The following is a 19715-nucleotide window of genomic DNA, read 5'->3' on the forward strand; positions in this document are numbered from 1 at the left end:
GCCTATAACCGCCTAACATACTTTACTGTAAATTTCTCATATTAACCGTTAAATAAAATCCAAAGCCTAGACTAGTACCGCAATACATCCTAGCCTATAACCGCTCGGCTACCGTGGCGCCTGAACTTATAATTTTTTTTTCTTTTAAAAATTTGTAATTCTACTTTTAAAAGCTAAATTATCTTAAAGATAATAGTGGATCCGTACATTGTTTTAAAATGGCACCTTCATACATCCGCTTACAACAAGTCGCCTCCCGAATCGAATTTTCACCTTGAAATATTTATTTCAAGGTCCTGCAAGGATGAAAATGTAGTTTTCATTTAGAAGACTAAGTGAGAGTAACTTAGCAAAGAATAACTTTATAATACCTTAAGCAGGGATTATATCGGCCATTTTTTACGATGTTGTTTTTCAATAGGATTGCCGTGGTCCCAGAAGGAAATTTCAGTTATGCGCTGTAAAGTGCATTTTCTTTTTCCTTTTGGTTGTTTTTCTTTTTTCAGTTTTGGGAGAAAACAAGTAGATTGATTTTGCAGTTTAAGCTTTTCCAAAAACCGCACAGGTTTGCACAGGAAAAAAGAAAAAGCAACCATAAGGAAATGAAAATTGACTTTACAGCGCAAAAGCTAAATTTCCTTCTGGGACCACGGCGATTCTATAGAAAAAACAACATCGTAAAAAAGGCCAATATAATCCCGGCTTAAGGTATTATATTTGGCGTAAACAAGGTAGCGGTCACCCAAATAGCTTAAATATCCCCAGTATTTGATTGATCGAAATATAAATGTTAAGTAGCAAATTTGGTAAAACCAATAAATAATGATAAATAAATATTAATCATAATATTGTTTAAAGGCTAAAAAAAAAACAAATATATCATTTACAAGCAACAGGTATGCAAGTGATCACATTGAGCTCTCGGGATTAGATTTGATTAATACGGTGGCAAATCGATATCGCCTTCTAGAACGCCACTTGAGATTGGCGCAATCAGGAAGCCGACACGATTCGCACTCTTTATTTGTCCTTGTAGTATATTGTTTTTTTTAAAAATACCTTTAGTGACGTAACTAATCAAACCTTCATGAAAAAATGCATTCTAATGCAGTTTTGTGAGATTATAATATTGAGCAAAAATTATTAATTAGGTTTCTTGAGAAATACTTACAACAGTTTAAGTCCTTGAAATCAGCTTTTAGAGTGGGACTTTTCCTTTGTGATTACTAGACAATGATTAGAAAACCCTAATTGAAACAAGTGAAAATTTCCTTAAGGAACTCCTGGGTTTTCCTGCTTTTTGGGCGGTGTTAATCGAACGCACCAAATACAAGTCGTTAAAAAAAGAAATCTCTCGTTCTCGTTCGCTCAAAGTTGTATTTACGGTGAAAACTAAAAAATAAAAATCTACACGATTGATTCACTTCCTCTTACCAAGGATAGAGTAAAGTCTATTTTTTTCAGGCAGGCTCTATCTCCAACTACCATTTTAGGAGACTTGAATGCAAGCAACTAGTAAACATAATTTACTATAAAGTTCTCATATTAACCATTAAATAAAATCCAAGACCTAGACTAGTACCGCAATACATCTTAGCTTTGCGGGTCTAGCCTATAACCGCCTAACAGAATTTACTATACATTTCTTATATTAAACATTAAATAAAATCCAAGGCCTAGACTAGTACCGCAATACATCTTAGCTTTGCGGGTCTAGCCTATAACCGCCTAACATACTTTACTATAAATTTCTCATATTAACCATTAAATAAAATCCAAGGCCTAGACTAGTACCGCAATACATCTTAGCTTTGCGGGTCTAGCCCATAACCGCCTAACATACTTTATTATAAATTTCTCATATTAACCATTAAATAAAATCCAAGGCCTAGACTAGTACCGCAATACATCTTAGCTTTGCGGATCTAGCCTATAACCGCCTAACATACTTTACTATAAATTTCTCATATTAAACATTAAATAAAATCCAAGGCCTAGTCTAGTACCGCCTAACATACTTTACTATAAATTTCTCATATTAACCATTAAATAAAATCCAAGGCCTAGACTAGACCGCCATACATCTTAGCTTTGCGGGTCTAGCCTATAACCGCCTAACATAGTTTACTATAAATTTCTCATATTAACCATTAAATAAAAGCCAAGGCCTAGACTAGTACTGCAATACATCTTAGCTTTGCGGGTCTAACCTCTAACCGCCTAACATACTTTACTATAAATTTCTCATATTAATCATTAAATAAAATCCAAAGCCTAGACTAGTACCGCAATACATCTTAGCTTTGCGCGTCTAGCCTATAACCGCCTAACATACTTTACTATAAATTTCTCATATTAATCATTAAATAAAATCCAAGGCCTAGACTAGTACCGCAATACATCTTAGCTTTGCGCGTCTAGCCTATAACCGCCTAACATACTTTACTGTAAATTTCTCATATTAACCGTTAAATAAAATCCAAAGCCTAGACTAGTACCGCAATACATCCTAGCCTATAACCGCTCGGCTACCGTGGCGCCTGAACTTATAATTTTTTTTTCTTTTAAAAATTTGTAATTCTACTTTTAAAAGCTAAATTATCTTAAAGATAATAGTGGATCCGTACATTGTTTTAAAATGGCACCTTCATACATCCGCTTACAACAAGTCGCCTCCCGAATCGAATTTTCACCTTGAAATATTTATTTCAAGGTCCTGCAAGGATGAAAATGTAGTTTTCATTTAGAAGACTAAGTGAGAGTAACTTAGCAAAGAATAACTTTATAATACCTTAAGCAGGGATTATATCGGCCATTTTTTACGATGTTGTTTTTCAATAGGATTGCCGTGGTCCCAGAAGGAAATTTCAGTTATGCGCTGTAAAGTGCATTTTCTTTTTCCTTTTGGTTGTTTTTCTTTTTTCAGTTTTGGGAGAAAACAAGTAGATTGATTTTGCAGTTTAAGCTTTTCCAAAAACCGCACAGGTTTGCACAGGAAAAAAGAAAAAGCAACCATAAGGAAATGAAAATTGACTTTACAGCGCAAAAGCTAAATTTCCTTCTGGGACCACGGCGATTCTATAGAAAAAACAACATCGTAAAAAAGGCCAATATAATCCCGGCTTAAGGTATTATATTTGGCGTAAACAAGGTAGCGGTCACCCAAATAGCTTAAATATCCCCAGTATTTGATTGATCGAAATATAAATGTTAAGTAGCAAATTTGGTAAAACCAATAAATAATGATAAATAAATATTAATCATAATATTGTTTAAAGGCTAAAAAAAAAACAAATATATCATTTACAAGCAACAGGTATGCAAGTGATCACATTGAGCTCTCGGGATTAGATTTGATTAATACGGTGGCAAATCGATATCGCCTTCTAGAACGCCACTTGAGATTGGCGCAATCAGGAAGCCGACACGATTCGCACTCTTTATTTGTCCTTGTAGTATATTGTTTTTTTTAAAAATACCTTTAGTGACGTAACTAATCAAACCTTCATGAAAAAATGCATTCTAATGCAGTTTTGTGAGATTATAATATTGAGCAAAAATTATTAATTAGGTTTCTTGAGAAATACTTACAACAGTTTAAGTCCTTGAAATCAGCTTTTAGAGTGGGAATTTTCCTTTGTGATTACTAGACAATGATTAGAAAACCCTAATTGAAACAAGTGAAAATTTCCTTAAGGAACTCCTGGGTTTTCCTGCTTTTTGGGCGGTGTTAATCGAACGCACCAAATACAAGTCGTTAAAAAAAGAAATCTCTCGTTCTCGTTCGCTCAAAGTTGTATTTACGGTGAAAACTAAAAAATAAAAATCTACACGATTGCTTCACTTCCTCTTACCAAGGATAGAGTAAAGTCTATTTTTTTCAGGCAGGCTCTATCTCCAACTACCATTTTAGGAGACTTGAATGCAAGCAACTAGTAAACATAATTTACTATAAAGTTCTCAAATTAACCATTATATAAAATCCAAGACCTAGACTAGTACCGCAATACATCTTAGCTTTGCGGGTCTAGCCTATAACCGCCTAACAGAATTTACTATACATTTCTTATATTAAACATTAAATAAAATCCAAGGCCTAGACTAGTACCGCAATACATCTTAGCTTTGCGGGTCTAGCCTATAACCGCCTAACATACTTTACTATAAATTTCTCATATTAACCATTAAATAAAATCCAAGGCCTAGACTAGTACCGCAATACATCTTAGCTTTGCGGGTCTAGCCCATAACCGCCTAACATACTTTATTATAAATTTCTCATATTAACCATTAAATAAAATCCAAGGCCTAGACTAGTACCGCAATACATCTTAGCTTTGCGGATCTAGCCTATAACCGCCTAACATACTTTACTATAAATTTCTCATATTAAACATTAAATAAAATCCAAGGCCTAGTCTAGTACCGCCTAACATACTTTACTATAAATTTCTCATATTAACCATTAAATAAAATCCAAGGCCTAGACTAGACCGCCATACATCTTAGCTTTGCGGGTCTAGCCTATAACCGCCTAACATAGTTTTCCTTCTGGGACCACGGCGATTCTATAGAAAAAACAACATCGTAAAAAAGGCCAATATAATCCCGGCTTAAGGTATTATATTTGGCGTAAACAAGGTAGCGGTCACCCAAATAGCTTAAATATCCCCAGTATTTGATTGATCGAAATATAAATGTTAAGTAGCAAATTTGGTAAAACCAATAAATAATGATAAATAAATATTAATCATAATATTGTTTAAAGGCTAAAAAAAAAACAAATATATCATTTACAAGCAACAGGTATGCAAGTGATCACATTGAGCTCTCGGGATTAGATTTGATTAATACGGTGGCAAATCGATATCGCCTTCTAGAACGCCACTTGAGATTGGCGCAATCAGGAAGCCGACACGATTCGCACTCTTTATTTGTCCTTGTAGTATATTGTTTTTTTAAAAATACCTTTAGTGACGTAACTAATTAAACCTTCATGAAAAAATGCATTCTAATGCAGTTTTGTGAGATTATAATATTGAGCAAAAATTATTAATTAGGTTTCTTGAGAAATACTTACAACAGTTTAAGTCCTTGAAATCAGCTTTTAGAGTGGGACTTTTCCTTTGTGATTACTAGACAATGATTAGAAAACCCTAATTGAAACAAGTGAAAATTTCCTTAAGGAACTCCTGGGTTTTCCTGCTTTTTGGGCGGTGTTAATCGAACGCACCAAATACAAGTCGTTAAAAAAAGAAATCTCTCGTTCTCGTTCGCTCAAAGTTGTATTTACGGTGAAAACTAAAAAATAAAAATCTACACGATTGCTTCACTTCCTCTTACCAAGGATAGAGTAAAGTCTATTTTTTTCAGGCAGGCTCTATCTCCAACTACCATTTTAGGAGACTTGAATGCAAGCAACTAGTAAACATAATTTACTATAAAGTTCTCATATTAACCATTAAATAAAATCCAAGACCTAGACTAGTACCGCAATACATCTTAGCTTTGCGGGTCTAGCCTATAACCGCCTAACATACTTTACTATAAATTTCTCATATTAACCATTAAATAAAATCCAAGGCCTAGACTAGTACCGCATTACATCTTAGCTTTGCGGGTCTAGCCTATAACCGCCTAACATACTTTACTATAAATTTCTCATATTAACCATTAAATAAAATCCAAGGCCTAGACTAGTACCGCAATACATCTTAGCTTTGCGGGTCTAGCCCATAACCGCCTAACATACTTTATTATAAATTTCTCATATTAACCATTAAATAAAATCCAAGGCCTAGACTAGTACCGCAATACATCTTAGCTTTGCGGATCTAGCCTATAACCGCCTAACATACTTTACTATAAATTTCTCATATTAAACATTAAATAAAATCCAAGGCCTAGTCTAGTACCGCCTAACATACTTTACTATAAATTTCTCATATTAACCATTAAATAAAATCCAAGGCCTAGACTAGACCGCCATACATCTTAGCTTTGCGGGTCTAGCCTATAACCGCCTAACATAGTTTACTATAAATTTCTCATATTAACCATTAAATAAAAGCCAAGGCCTAGACTAGTACCGCAATACATCTTAGCTTTGCGGGTCTAGCCTCTAACCGCCTAACACACTTTACTATAAATTTCTCATATTAACCATTAAATAAAATCCAAGGCCTAGACTAGTACCGCAATACATCTTAGCTTTGCGGGTCTAGCCTCTAAACGCCTAACATACTATTAATTTCTCATATTAACCATTAAATAAAATACAAGGCCTAGGCACCAGGGAATCGAACCCACTAAACCAACAATACATCTTAGCATTGCGGGTCTAGCCTCTTAACTGCTCGGCTATCGTGGTGCCTACTTCAACAATAGTTCAAATTAACTCACATTTTTTAGGACACATTTACCTCGACCAATTGCGTATGTATGATGTGCGAGAACATTTTCCGGTCCCGGCTTAGAACTTGGATTTTTTTTTTTAATAATTGATATTGAATGATAATTGATATGGAATAGTAAGTTTGCTAGTCGCCTCCGTCCAGGACACCTGATCGGTGTCAGGCATTACTTTATCTTTTTGTTTTTTTATCAAGATATTTCTCCTAAAATCCAGCTTAATTCACCAATATCACGTCAATGGTTGGAAATTTTTTCATGCAGGTAATTTCTATTATATGTTTTAACCTACAGATCAAGGCCATCTGGTTTTACCTAGTTGATGTAATTCACAGGTATGTGTTAGCGAAGGTTATACGAGAAGAATTGCGGAAGTCTTATAAAGTGGTTGAAAGGATACTGAATTCATTTATTAAGTAACTAGAACTAGTTTAAATTAAATTCGTGACTTCGCTGTGCAATATGCTTTGTGTTCTTTGTACAGGAACTGGATCACGGGTGACTTAACAACTTAAAACGTGCTTAGAAGAATTTATAAATAGTCTAAAGTCAGAGCGATTCTGGAGATCTGCCCTAACAGTTCTAGGGAAATTTCCCATGGAATAAGTAGTTTTTCTTGGATGATTGCTCTTTAGGAGATGGAACTTTTATAAGCATGCCTCTAACGTGCTATTTCAGAACAGTTTACTGAAAGCTATTATTGCCTGAAAATCTAAAAACTTGACACGATTCCCATTACTTTCACTAATGAACCAATGACCGATAAGAAGATAATATCTTTGAAATAAATCATTTATTAACAGAAACCCCGTTAATCATTTATTTAAATAAATTAACTTTGAAACGTAATAACAATTATTGCGTCATTAATATGTTTGACATCATAATGTCAATAATATATAACGTTAACGTTTCTTTCACAAAACTTAAGACTACATCCAATCGCACCACACATTTCGTTATCTATTTTAATTTGTTACAAGATTGTTAATCTCTTTATTAATGATATTATTGTATTACCTAATAATCGATTGTTCGCCAACTAGGTGCCCTATCAGCCAACTATCGAATTGTTTCTTTGTGCACCATTACTAGTTGATCAATTAGAACTGAGAAAGTGTGTATTGAATAAAGAAGGCAGATAGTCGAATTGGTCTTTTATTATTTTAAAATTGGGCCTTTGACTGAGTTTTCATTTAAAAATATATATATATACATACTTACATATATATTTTCTAGAAGCGGAAGTGCCCTTTCCGATTAAATGATTTTTAAAATTTGGAATGGCAAAGGTCATAGTTCTTCCTGGCTAAGGGAAGGTAGAATACCAGATGGCCAGAAATTGGTGATATTGGCAGGGTCAGATATACGAGTCAGTATTGGCAAAATGGCCGCCAAAAATCATGGGGGTCTTCTTGGAGATCCCCAGAGAGAGAGATGCCTAGCTGAACATCCGGTTATTCCCTCTACACTCACAGGCCGAGAGGAAAATTTCTTTGTTTAATTTCACTCAAGCATATATTTATTTAAATTACTTCAAGTTAGAAAATTACGTAAAAGAATTTCCCAATTTTCTTATCCGCTAAAAAGTAGATAATGAAATGTATAAAAGAAAAATTTATCTATGACAGAAACTAAAAAGAAAAACAAAAACAAAATGGCCGAAAAATTTATTTTTAACAATGAGATAGCAACTATCAAGAAAATTGAAATTATAGTTTGTGGTCAAAACACAATTGTTATAAACAATGGTGACATTTATATAACCATAAATTTAAAAAAAAATTAAACTAAAATTCACGCAGTGAGTGTAGATAAAGTTTAAAGTTAAGCACACATTAAAATATATTTTTAAATACAAACAATTTATTTTTTCATAGCAAAAATGCTGTTGTAAACACACTCTTACGACTTCCTTTTATCACTATTTACGTCATCCAATTTTGTGACCACTTCCGGTCAGCCATGTTTCTTCAAATTTGGAATTTTAGAGTACATATTTAATACTGAATATGTGAAAAATCAGCGAACTCTAGCCCACCATAATCTAACTAAAAGACAACCTCGCGTTGCATACATTTCAGCGAAGCTTACAGCCCTGGTACTCGAAGTAAAACTTCAAACTTATGATTGCATTATATTAGCATAAATCTGTACATAAACTTTAGTTGTATTGCATTGAGTTTTCTCATGCAAGACCGACCATACCTTGACATACATGATCCGTCATGCGCGGCCTTCTACATTGTATTTCCGTTTTTAATTTAAACAAAATACTGTGGATGACTCATGCTTAAATATTTTATTGGGTGTATAAATCATCTCTGGAACTTCAAGTTCAAAGGTGCTGTAGCGCTGACAGTGACAGGAATTACGATCTCCTACTACTAGTTCTAGCTAGTACTAGGATGTTCTCAAGACGGATATTTCCGGGGACAACCTGTTATTGGAAATTCAACACGATCATAGTACTTCCAGTTACTACCTGCTTCAAGACATTTAATCATGGTTGAATCCTGAATATTACAATCACTAAGGAAATACCACTTTCCTTACTAAGAATCTTAAAGTTCAAAGGTTCAACTTAGAATTTTTGGAACATATTAAAATCTTGGTGACTTCATGGAAAGTAAAGTGATGTAAGGCCTATTTTATTAGGACTATCTTTACGCCCAACGGAGTCGACTAACAAACATTCTTTACTTTCTATAAATTACTATAAATTTCTCATATTAACCATTAAATAAAATCCAAGGCCTAGAGGCTGAGAATCGAACCCACTAAACCAACAATACACCTTAGTATTGCGGGTCTAGTCTCTTAACCGCTCGGCTATCGTGACTATGTAGTTTGAGGTTTAGTATTTTTTCTACGTGAACATTAAGTGTTGATTATTGTGGATTATGTTAGCGAGAATCAGGGTTAATAAAATAACTCTATTTTTTTTTTTACTTTTACTTTGCAGGGGCTAGATATACGAGGTGTGTTCAAAAAGTAACGGGAATTTTCGTTTTTTGAAAAAAATATTTATTTATTCATCTACATTAATATTGTCGCCTTCAAAGTAGTCCCCTTCGCATACAATACACTTGTGCCAGCGCTTTTTCCAATCCTCGAAACACTTCTGAAACTCGATCTTTGTGATAGCTTTCAGCTCTTTCAGCGATTCGCTTTTAATGTCATCTATGCTTGTAAAACGACGGCCTTTTAATGTTCTCTTTTTGTTTGGAAATAGAAAAAAGTCACATGGAGCCATGTCTGGCGAATATGGTGGCTGGGGCATCGTTAAAGTTTTGTTTTTGGCCAAAAATTCACGAACAAGCAATGAAGTGTGAGCAGGTGCATTATCGTGGTGCAAAATCCATGAATTGTTTTGCCACAAATCCGGGCGTTTTTTTCGGATTGCTTCACGCAAACGGCGTTGAACTTGTAGGTAGTACTCCTTATTGATTGTTTGACCTTGTGGCAAGAATTCATGATGCACTATGCCATTAAAATCGAAGAACACAGTGAGCATAACCTTCACATTCGACCGCACTTGTCGAGCCTTTTTCGGTCTTGGCGATCCAGAATGCCTCCACTGGGACGATTGAGCCTTAGTTTCGACATCATATCCGTAAACCCATGTTTCGTCACCTGTTATAACACGTTTCAGTAGATCCGCATCGTTGTCGACTTCATTGAGTGACTCTTGAGCAACTTCCATTCTCCGCTGTTTTTGTTCGAAATTCAACAATTTTGGAACAAATTTTGCTGCCACACGTTTCATACCCAAAACATCCGAAAAAATTTCATGGCATGAGCCAATTGATATGGCAACATCATCAGCGACTTCTCTGATTGTGATTCGGCGATCGTTCATAACCATTTCTTTCACTTTTTTCACGTTTTCATCGGTTGTTGATGTGCTTGGACGTCCAGGTCGTTCATCTTCAACGTTTTCGCGGCCATCTTGGAAACGCTTATACCACTCGTAAATCCTTGTTTTACTCATAGCAGACTCACCATATGCCTTTATTAACATTTCACACACTTTATTACACTTTATTTCATTTTTTACGCAAAATTTAATACAAATTCTTTGATCCATTTTTTTTAACAAACAAAAATCGCCAAGCTCGAAAAACACGTCTAACCTTAACGGCTGCCACTTAAGAAGTAAACAATGAATATTACTGAAAATTTTATCGTACTTCAGGGGCATGTGTACCAACATAATAAAAAAAAAATTTACAATCAGACTCTCCAAACCCGCGAAATTTAAAAATTCCCGTTACTTTTTGAACACACCTCGTATATTATAAATGGTAATAAAAAATTTGTATTATTAGAACTATAGATTTTTTTTACTTTTAAATCTAGGCCATCCGGGCAGTTTTGGCCAAATTATTGCCTTCTTCAGGACCTAAAGCATAAAAAATTAGTTTCCGCATTAATAATAATTACAAATAAAAATGCGCATGCTCAGATCATTTTATACAAATCACATTTTGAATTTTGCCAATACTTCCGATAAAAAATCGATACTTAAATCGATTTGTAAGTTTAACGAACAATTCCAATACCTAGTACCTTACTTAGTAAAGGAAAGTAAAAATTATCCCCTCAATCATTTATGGCGTTAATAAATTATGGTAAAATTATATGCAAAAACATGTTTCTTAATAAATCGATACTAAATCACCTTATTTGCTTAAAATATAATTTGAAGTGGTTTTTTTTTTTTTAGCCATAATAATTAGTATCGATGATAATTAGTTTAAATTGTAGGCTATAAGCACTGTTATTATTTCTCTATACATGTCATAACTTGTTAGAACAGTTTTGACACAATTTAAATTAAAGAGAGGAGTTTTTTTGTCTGAATTTCATTTCTTACATTTGTGAGAGTTATTTTGCATAATTTTAAAATATATTTTTTTGGAAAGAAAGTTATTGATCATAGTTATATTAGGAAAAAAATAAAGAAAAAATATTAGATAAAAAAATAAATAATTATTATTAGAACAAAAATTGGAAGAGATCGACTTTTATTAGATCGAATTAAATTTTCAACATCTTTTGGAGCATTTAATTTTGATTTATTATTATTAAAATCTCTATTATTAAAAGCAGAAACAATTATCAATTCATATTTATTTTTTTAATAGTATATATAATCAGGTGATTGAAGGTAAATAAAGGAGGTTACGTAAAGTTTTCTAAATGCGAATCAGAGAAAGTTTAAAAAGGGGGGGAAAAAAACCTGATGTAGACACTCTCATGATTTTTTTAAGGTCTAACTGCTAAAGCATATATCTCTTACAAGAACTATTTTTTGTGCTTTAACAAAAATCCAATCTTGAAAGCCCAGTATCTTTTTCTGCTCTATTTTTTTTTTTTTTTTTTTTAACCATTTTTAAGGCCAAAAAATCTTAGGCAATCAACTTTGGCTCTAGCCTTAGAATTTTAAAGATATCTTTAAAATTGTAATTTCAGGGTAAATAACTGAAGAAGTTCTATAGCTGTCTTAATATAAGCAAAATGATTGGGTATGGGGATTCGAAGAGAAGGGTAGCTTCTTAATGAAAAACCTTTGAAGGGTTTCAGTGATGTAAAACTGAGATTTACGCACTTAAGCTGCGTAACTATAGTTCTGAGAATTACTGATAAATAATCACAATTTAAAAGAGTTTATTAAGATTAATTCAGAACTATTTTGTATTTTCATCAAATTCGGCTTTTCAGAGATTCTATTTTCCCCTATTTTCATGCAAAAAAAAAAAATGAATTCAATTAACAGTCATACAGTTTTTCAATCATTACGCACTTCCTCAGCGAATTGATCAATCGATTGAATGACGCAGTAACTAAGGACGTAGTTATATATTGGGATCGATGAATTCCTACGATAGAACCTTGCGTATATTTCTAATAAAAACGTACGACATTACGACGGCTTCAAACAGAAAACTGACTTCCGGTGAATTGTAGGATCACTATTTCTACTATTTTAGAGGACTTTACCCCTTTGTCAGGACTAGCCGCTGCCAGAACTCTATACACCTGTTGCGCTACTCTACGAAATTACCCCCACCACCGTTTAGTTTAATTTATGTCAGCTGGACAGGTTTTCGTTGGCTGCGTACCGAGTTCTTATTAAGTGCTAAGCTATAAGTAATGTCGCCACACATGTACCTACAGACGGGTTACCAGTCGTCCTTTACCTAATTCCCAAGGTCACTATTTGCCCCTTTATGTAATAATTTAACTCGTCCGTTCTAGTTTTGTTTGTTAATACTTAATATTCATTATTACTGTTATTATTATTATTATTATTATTATTATTTGGAGTAAGGAAATTAATCATTAGTTACTCTTTCTTTTGAAGATGGTAAAAGAAAGGCATATTGAGGAAACCCTATTAAATACATATTAAAAATTTGATTTCTAGGAGCTTCTTGCAGCTCACTGTCTCGGCAATAGGAACAGTGTTGCCAGTACACTTAACGGAGACGAGCAGTGTAAGAAGCTCCTAACCTAACCTAACCTAACCTAGCCTAGCCTAGCCTAGCCTAACCTAACCTAGCCTAGCCTAGCCTAACCTAACCTAGCCTAGCCTAGCCTAGCCTAACCTAACCTAACCTAACCTAACCTAACCTAACCTAACCTAACCTAGACTAACCTAACCTAACCTAACCTAACCTAGCCTAGCCTAGCCTGCCTAACCCAACCTAACTCACGATGTTTACGCGCCTTAAACTAAAAAAAAAAAAAAATACGTAACTCTATTTACCAATTATTACCTACTTCGAGAAAATTATTCTTATATACATTAACTAATTGTTTGTATATCAATGCAATTTATCGATATTGTTATAAATATGAAAATGTAACCAAATCAAAATTGTCAGAATGGTCAGACTTAAAAAAATAAAATAAATAAATCTTGTTTATGATTCTTTTAAACATATGGATATTCGTGATAACAGATTAGTCACAAATTAATGTTGCTGTTATCAGTTAACTATAATCTTTTATCGCCAAACTATTATCACCTGCTACTGCTAAAACTGTGTATATACGATTGTTATCGCGCCTTTTTTGTTAAAAAATATGTTTGATATGATGCAATTTTATATTGCATTCAGTTTAAGAACATCTATTTAATTTAATTAACCACAATACGCCTTCAAAGAAACCCTAGTTCATTTTCTGGAATGTTTTACAGTGAAAATCGCTTTTTGTGGGGAGTAATCCAGGAAGCTGTTAACGTAATCAATACTCTTTTTCTTTTCTTTTTTTTTGAGCGGAAGTAGTTTTTGCTCGAGTGCTTTTTTTTTTAAAAAAAAAAGAAAAAAAAAAGTAACATTTTGCAGGCAATTTTGATCCGGGTTATGACATCCGGGTATGGTAGTAGGAGCTCAGTAATATGTCTTCAAACTTCTGTGTTGGATGAGAGCTTCTACTCAGTCTACCATACATTTTATGGAAGTTGGAGTTCCTCAAAGCAGTATCCCACTTTACACATTTTTGTTCTTTTTGGACTCTTCTAACACAGTGATACTCAATCTTTTTGTTTTGTCGCGGCGGCACACTTTTAACAATTTTAAAATTCGGCGGTACAATAACAATAAGATAAGTTTAAAAGTATTTTACTTATCCCATAATACACTGTGTAAAATAGTTTATGTTTATTTTCAGTATAAAATAAAATAATATGTACTACAAAAACAGCGGTATATGTTCTATTAAGGGATTAAATACAAGTTAATAATAAGAATACTTTTAATGAGAAATTTGAGCTTGATGTTTTTTGTGATAATTACAGTTTATACTCCTATTTGGTCTTATAAATGATAATGCTACTCTCATATCGCCTTCTACATATTTAATATATAATTTGGCGGCACACTTCAAAACTTTTGCGGCACAGTGGTTGAGAATCACTGGTTTAGAGCAATAAGCTTCACTTCTGGACGACGACTTAGCCAAACTCTTCACTTATTTTTAACAGCTTGTAGCATTTCGACTTAAAACAGGTACTAGGAAATCGTCCCGGAAATGATGATCTCGGATATCGTAGGTCTTGATCTCTACACTCCCCCCCCCCCGTAGACTACAAACAATAATCCCTCATTCCTTCTAAATGTATCCTAAACTAAAGAAGACAACAGATAATCACACAGGACCGCTGTGTGAACGGCACAAACTTGGCAGGCAAGATTTGCAAGCTTGGAAATTAGTCCTTCTTCGTTCTGTACAGTTGGTGGCCGTCGACTCTTCTAAACTTGGGAGGCAGAAAGAGACAGAAAGAGTTTCTTAAAGAAACCTATTAACCACTGAACGAGTTCTACAACTGGCATAAAGCAAGACTGGATTCATTGACTGGAGAAGAAAAAAAAAATAAAAAAGACTGGATATACAGAGAGCCGGTTGATTTCCAGTCAAACCACTGGAACGTGGAATTGCTGCTGGAAATTCTTCCAGGGAAGAGTTGTCTTTCAAAAATAGATTTTCGGTGGGAAATGGTTTTCTTTCGTGAAAATTCATTTAAAAAAAAACCAACCGGAATATTCCATCAATTTTATAGACACAATAAAAATTGTAGACTACTGCGAAATAATCACTCTTATTACAGAAAAAAATCTAAACTTGAAAGTCTAAAATATTAGATTACAATTTGCAATAATATCTTTGGTAGAAAAAAGTTTTCTCTTTACTTTATACCAACTTACGTAATATCAACTTGTTGCACTTTTTATTTAAAAAAAAAATCTTACGCAATTTGAGACCGTCTCAAGTTATTTACACGCTTGATTTGTTTCAGGTACAAAGACTGGCTGATTGCAAATAGAAGAAAACTATTTACATTTCAATGACTTCTTTGGTATTGGGAAGGCGGAGATTATGGGTTCGAATCCAGCTGCTGGAGGTTTATTTTTTTTTTTATTAAAAAAAAAAGGAAATCGTCACTGCATCAGTCTGTCTGTCTGTAAATGTTTGGTTAGAGTAACTTCCTTGGGATTGGACATTAAAAGATCAAATCAAAATCAACCGGAAGTACCATTTTACAGAATCGATTTTTCCAGTTTTGTGGAGGGGATTTTTTTTTTATCGGAAATGTTTTTTAGCAATAAGTTTAACATAAAACCTCATAAAAGCTGAAAAAATTTCTTAAATAGGATGATATTTTCGGTTTAATATTTGAACAAATCTGTATTGTCTCGTCACCTGGTTCTGCACATAATCTGAATTGCAAATTTAACGGGCTTCCTGCCGAAAAATAAAAATTTCCACAAAATCTACACGAATGCAGATTCATTTTAGAGTTAACCTGATGTTATAACTGATAAGACCCCCCTCTTGGTAAGACCCCGGGGTTTTACCAAGGGGGGGCCAGGTCTTTGGTTCATTCGAATTCATCTAGATTGTTTTAATGATGTTTTTGATAATGATGTGAGCTAGAATTGAATGAGCAGGGCGGGAGGGTGGGGGGAGAGAGAGAAAGAGAGAGAATGGCTGAGTCTACGTGTGTGTGTGAAGACGTTTGTCTGTGAGTGAATTGAAAGACGACAGTTGAGTAAATTAAAGTTCCATATTTTTTTGGTGAAGACCCTGTGCGGCCAAAGTGAGCCAAAGGAGAAAGTCATTAAAGTGGTTCACCCAGTTTTCTCAGGGAGGATCTTCCAGGATCGGTAATGGGAGGAGAATCCTTCCGCTGCAATTGGAGCGTACCTAAAAGCTTTCCAGAAAAAAAAGTATAGTGCAACGAAATTAATAACTGAACTGGGCAATTCCATTTCACTTATTACTATTCTTAATTATATTTTCCTTTGGTGCCAATTACTTTTTCTAGGTTTAGCTATCACCAAGTAAAATTGGTCGATAGTAAAAGTTTCATTCCAACTAGAAATATCTTTCCAGATTATTGGACCAACTATTTCTAGAGACAGCACGGTACATAATTCCAAAATAACGCTCCAGGGGGAATCCCGACTGCTCATCCGTTTCCGGCACTACTTGAAGTCAAATTTCCCTGGAAATATGATTTAAATAAAAAAAAAAATTTAGACCAAGATGAGTACGATGAACACTTGGAATCAGTGGTGCCACATTTTTCTTGCACAGGGGAAACCCCCTCAGACCGGATATTTATTTTGGGGAAAATTCGACTTCCAAAAATCTGGCACGTTCGTAATACTTCCTCTAACTTAGATCATAACTTCCGGATATCGCTTCTTTTTTTTTGGTCGCTATGGTGAAGCAACCTTGATTAAATTTTTGTATAGTTATGCTATAATAAGAACCTAATGTTATTATAATAACTATAATCGGGATGACCTTCAACCAAGCATATTATTCAGCTATACTACTATCTACAGGTGTCCTTTAATCCAAGCATGATTGACTATTGTCTTGATTACCTTACCTCAATGCTTTCTTGATCTAAATTTTGTTTTGTTTTTCTTTAGAGTCTTTCCTGCTTTGAAGAAATTTTTTTTTTCCCATTGTAATTGATTGTAAGTAAAAAGTAAAGTAATGCCTATTTTTTCAGGCACCTTCAAGTCCATCTACCAATTAGGTATCGTGGACGGAGGCGACTAGCAAACATACTTTACTGTAAATTTCTTTTATTGACAATTAAGGGCTAGACTAGTACCGCAATACATCTTAGCTTTGCGGGTCTAGCCTATAACCGCCTAACATACTTTACTATAAATTCCTCATATTAACCATTAAATAAAATCCAAGAACTAGACTAGTACCGCAATACATCTTAGCTTTGCGGGTCTAGCCTATAACCGCCTAACATACTTTACTATAAATTCCTCATATTAACCATTAAATAAAATCCAAGGCCTAGACTAGTACCGCAATACATCTTAGCTTTGCGGGTCTAGCCTATAACCGCCTAACATACTTTACTATAAATTTCTCATATTAACCATTAAATAAAATCCAAGGCCTAGACTAGTACCACAATACATCTTAGCTTTGCGGGTCTAGCCTATAGCCTATTTATTGGGTCTTTGGGGTCTTCCAGGTGAATAAGAGCCAATAGGTGATTACTTCACCAAAAGAGGGATTTAAGAGTTTAAATAAATAAATAAATAGATCGTAAAATAAATAAAAATGAACAAAAAATAAAACTTACATAAACGATGATAACCCCGTCAAAATGAAGTAGAATTCAAAATAAGATCGAGACAATATTCCAGCCGGGAAGGAAGTAGATGATTTTTTTAGGAAACCGACAAGCACATATTAGAGCACGACGTTTGCGCGAAGTAGATGAACGTAACCAAGACGAGACTATGTCAGTTCCGACACGTGCCTGGACAGCGTATACTAGCCGACTGATAGATGGACTTGTACAGTGCTTGCTCGACAATCTAGCTCAGCGTCTCCCACCTAAAAACTGGTTAACCTAACATATTTTCATGGTAACCAACTTTTAGCAGACCGTCCTGTACTGGTGGTTGGTTACCATACACCTTGGCTTCTTCCATCCCTACTACTACTACTACTACCAATAAACCAGCTGGAAGACCTCTTTTAGTAACTATGAATGAATGATGACGTCACATGTTGCATGCTAATTCACGTTGTTGTCACTTTCTCTTCTCGTAGCAATCATGGCAAAAAAAATGTCCTTCAAAATCGTATTTTCGCTGGAAATGCAAATTTTTGGAAGTTCTGTAAAAAAAAATCTAGTGCGGCAGACTCACAAACACTTGATGTTCTCAATGGTGTTCACTTACGCTTCAAAAAAAAATGCCCAAAATCAATTTTTCCGGAAAGAGTTAAGTGAAAATTTAGAAAAACATTTTCGAAATAAATTATTAAAAAAATGTGAAAAAACAATCGAATACAATGCTATTTCCGGCAGTTTTGAAATTTTCTTCGAACTCGAAATTTAATCAAGACGATTAATCGTCCTTTATAATGGTTACCATGACAACAAGTGCATTATTTTAAAAAATATAGTTTAAGCCATTTTTTTTTCCAAGTCTCAAAAAAGTAACATATCCTCTCAATAAAGCGGTACTTCCAGTGATTCTGATCACTAACGTTCATCGTTAGTGATCGTTTTTGATTCATCGTTTTTGAACTCACACACACACACACACACAAACACATTTAATTTTCTCTTAATCGATGGAAAAACGTACATCTCAGCAGAAAAAGAAAATGGAAAATCTATACGATCACAAAACATTCACTAAAAGTCGAAAAAAAGAAAACAATAAAAAAAAAATTCACGGGATTTCCGCTGTGACAGTTTAAACCACAAAACTGGTTTTCTGTTTCCGATATGACGTAAACGGAAGAAGTCAAAAAAATATTCCCCAACCTTTAGAATTCCCATCTTCATGTTATATTTTTTGCATCAAACAATTAGGTCATTTCCGGTTTCTTGAAAAAAAAAAAAAAAATTACCACGATCTGAAAATACGTGAGCCCCCCCCCCCCAAAAATAAAAAAATACCAATTTTCCCAAAGTTGACAAACTTTTTTTTTGTACATGAACTTCCCCCTCCACCACCGGATATGAATACGTATTTATTGGATCTGCATTAGTATGAAGGAAATCCGGTGTGAAGTTATGAAAATAACGACTAATGTTTTTTTAGGAAAATGATGAACATCAAAAAATTTATTTTAAAATTTAAAGATTTTTGTCACTAGAATTTTTTGAAAATGGAATAGTATGGTGTTGAAATCGATTTCTAATAATCGATAACTCCATATCGAATAGAGTATGCCATCCCAATTGGTGCGTTTTATCTCAGCTGATTTTTTTTTTTGGTTGAAGAAAATCTATTTAGCAAAAATGGCGTCCACCAGATTTTTTCCACTCTTACGTAATCATATTAATTCAAAGAAAATACTTTAAAATCAAGGCAATCAACGCAATTGAAAAATATTCAGCTCAAGCAATCACTTCTTAAAAATCACCATCAGTTTTTATGATTTTCTCATGGTTATTTCATAAAATTCTGCTGTCAACAATAAGGTTATCAAATTTGTGTAATTTTGTCAGAAAATTGTCCAATTTAAATTAGAAATAATTTCGTTTAAATAACCGGAAATACAGATATAATTTCTATTGTTGAAATAGTTGAAATGTGAATATTTCTTCTCCTATATTTAGCTTAAGGTTAACAAAAAATTGAATTAACTAAAGTGGAAAATCGGTTTTTGAATTTTCATGGTTCATTTTTAAGTTTTCCTCTTCCAATTTTTCTCAAATTACTATTTATAGAAACATTTTTAATTCTTCAGAATCATATAGTCATTAAAAATTGACGAATTTACAA

General features: G+C 33.8%; 1 protein-coding gene across 1 annotated transcript in view; it reads right to left on the reverse strand.

Annotated features, from left to right (window-relative positions):
- Positions 1-18044, reverse strand: part of LOC141460486 (proton-coupled amino acid transporter-like protein pathetic) — a 72171-nt gene extending 54127 nt beyond the window's left edge. Inside the window, exon 1 of the mRNA XM_074140517.1 lies at positions 17549-18044. Within this exon, the coding sequence (XP_073996618.1) occupies positions 17549-17550 (2 nt within the window). The 5' untranslated portion in view covers positions 17551-18044. The remainder of the gene's footprint in view (positions 1-17548) is intronic.
- Between the last annotated feature and the right edge of the window lie 1671 nt (positions 18045-19715).

Source organism: Rhodnius prolixus, unplaced genomic scaffold, assembly GCF_049639745.1.
Source record: "Rhodnius prolixus isolate KJV_2025 unplaced genomic scaffold, Rpr scaffold_6, whole genome shotgun sequence".
NCBI lineage: Eukaryota > Metazoa > Arthropoda > Insecta > Hemiptera > Reduviidae > Rhodnius > Rhodnius prolixus.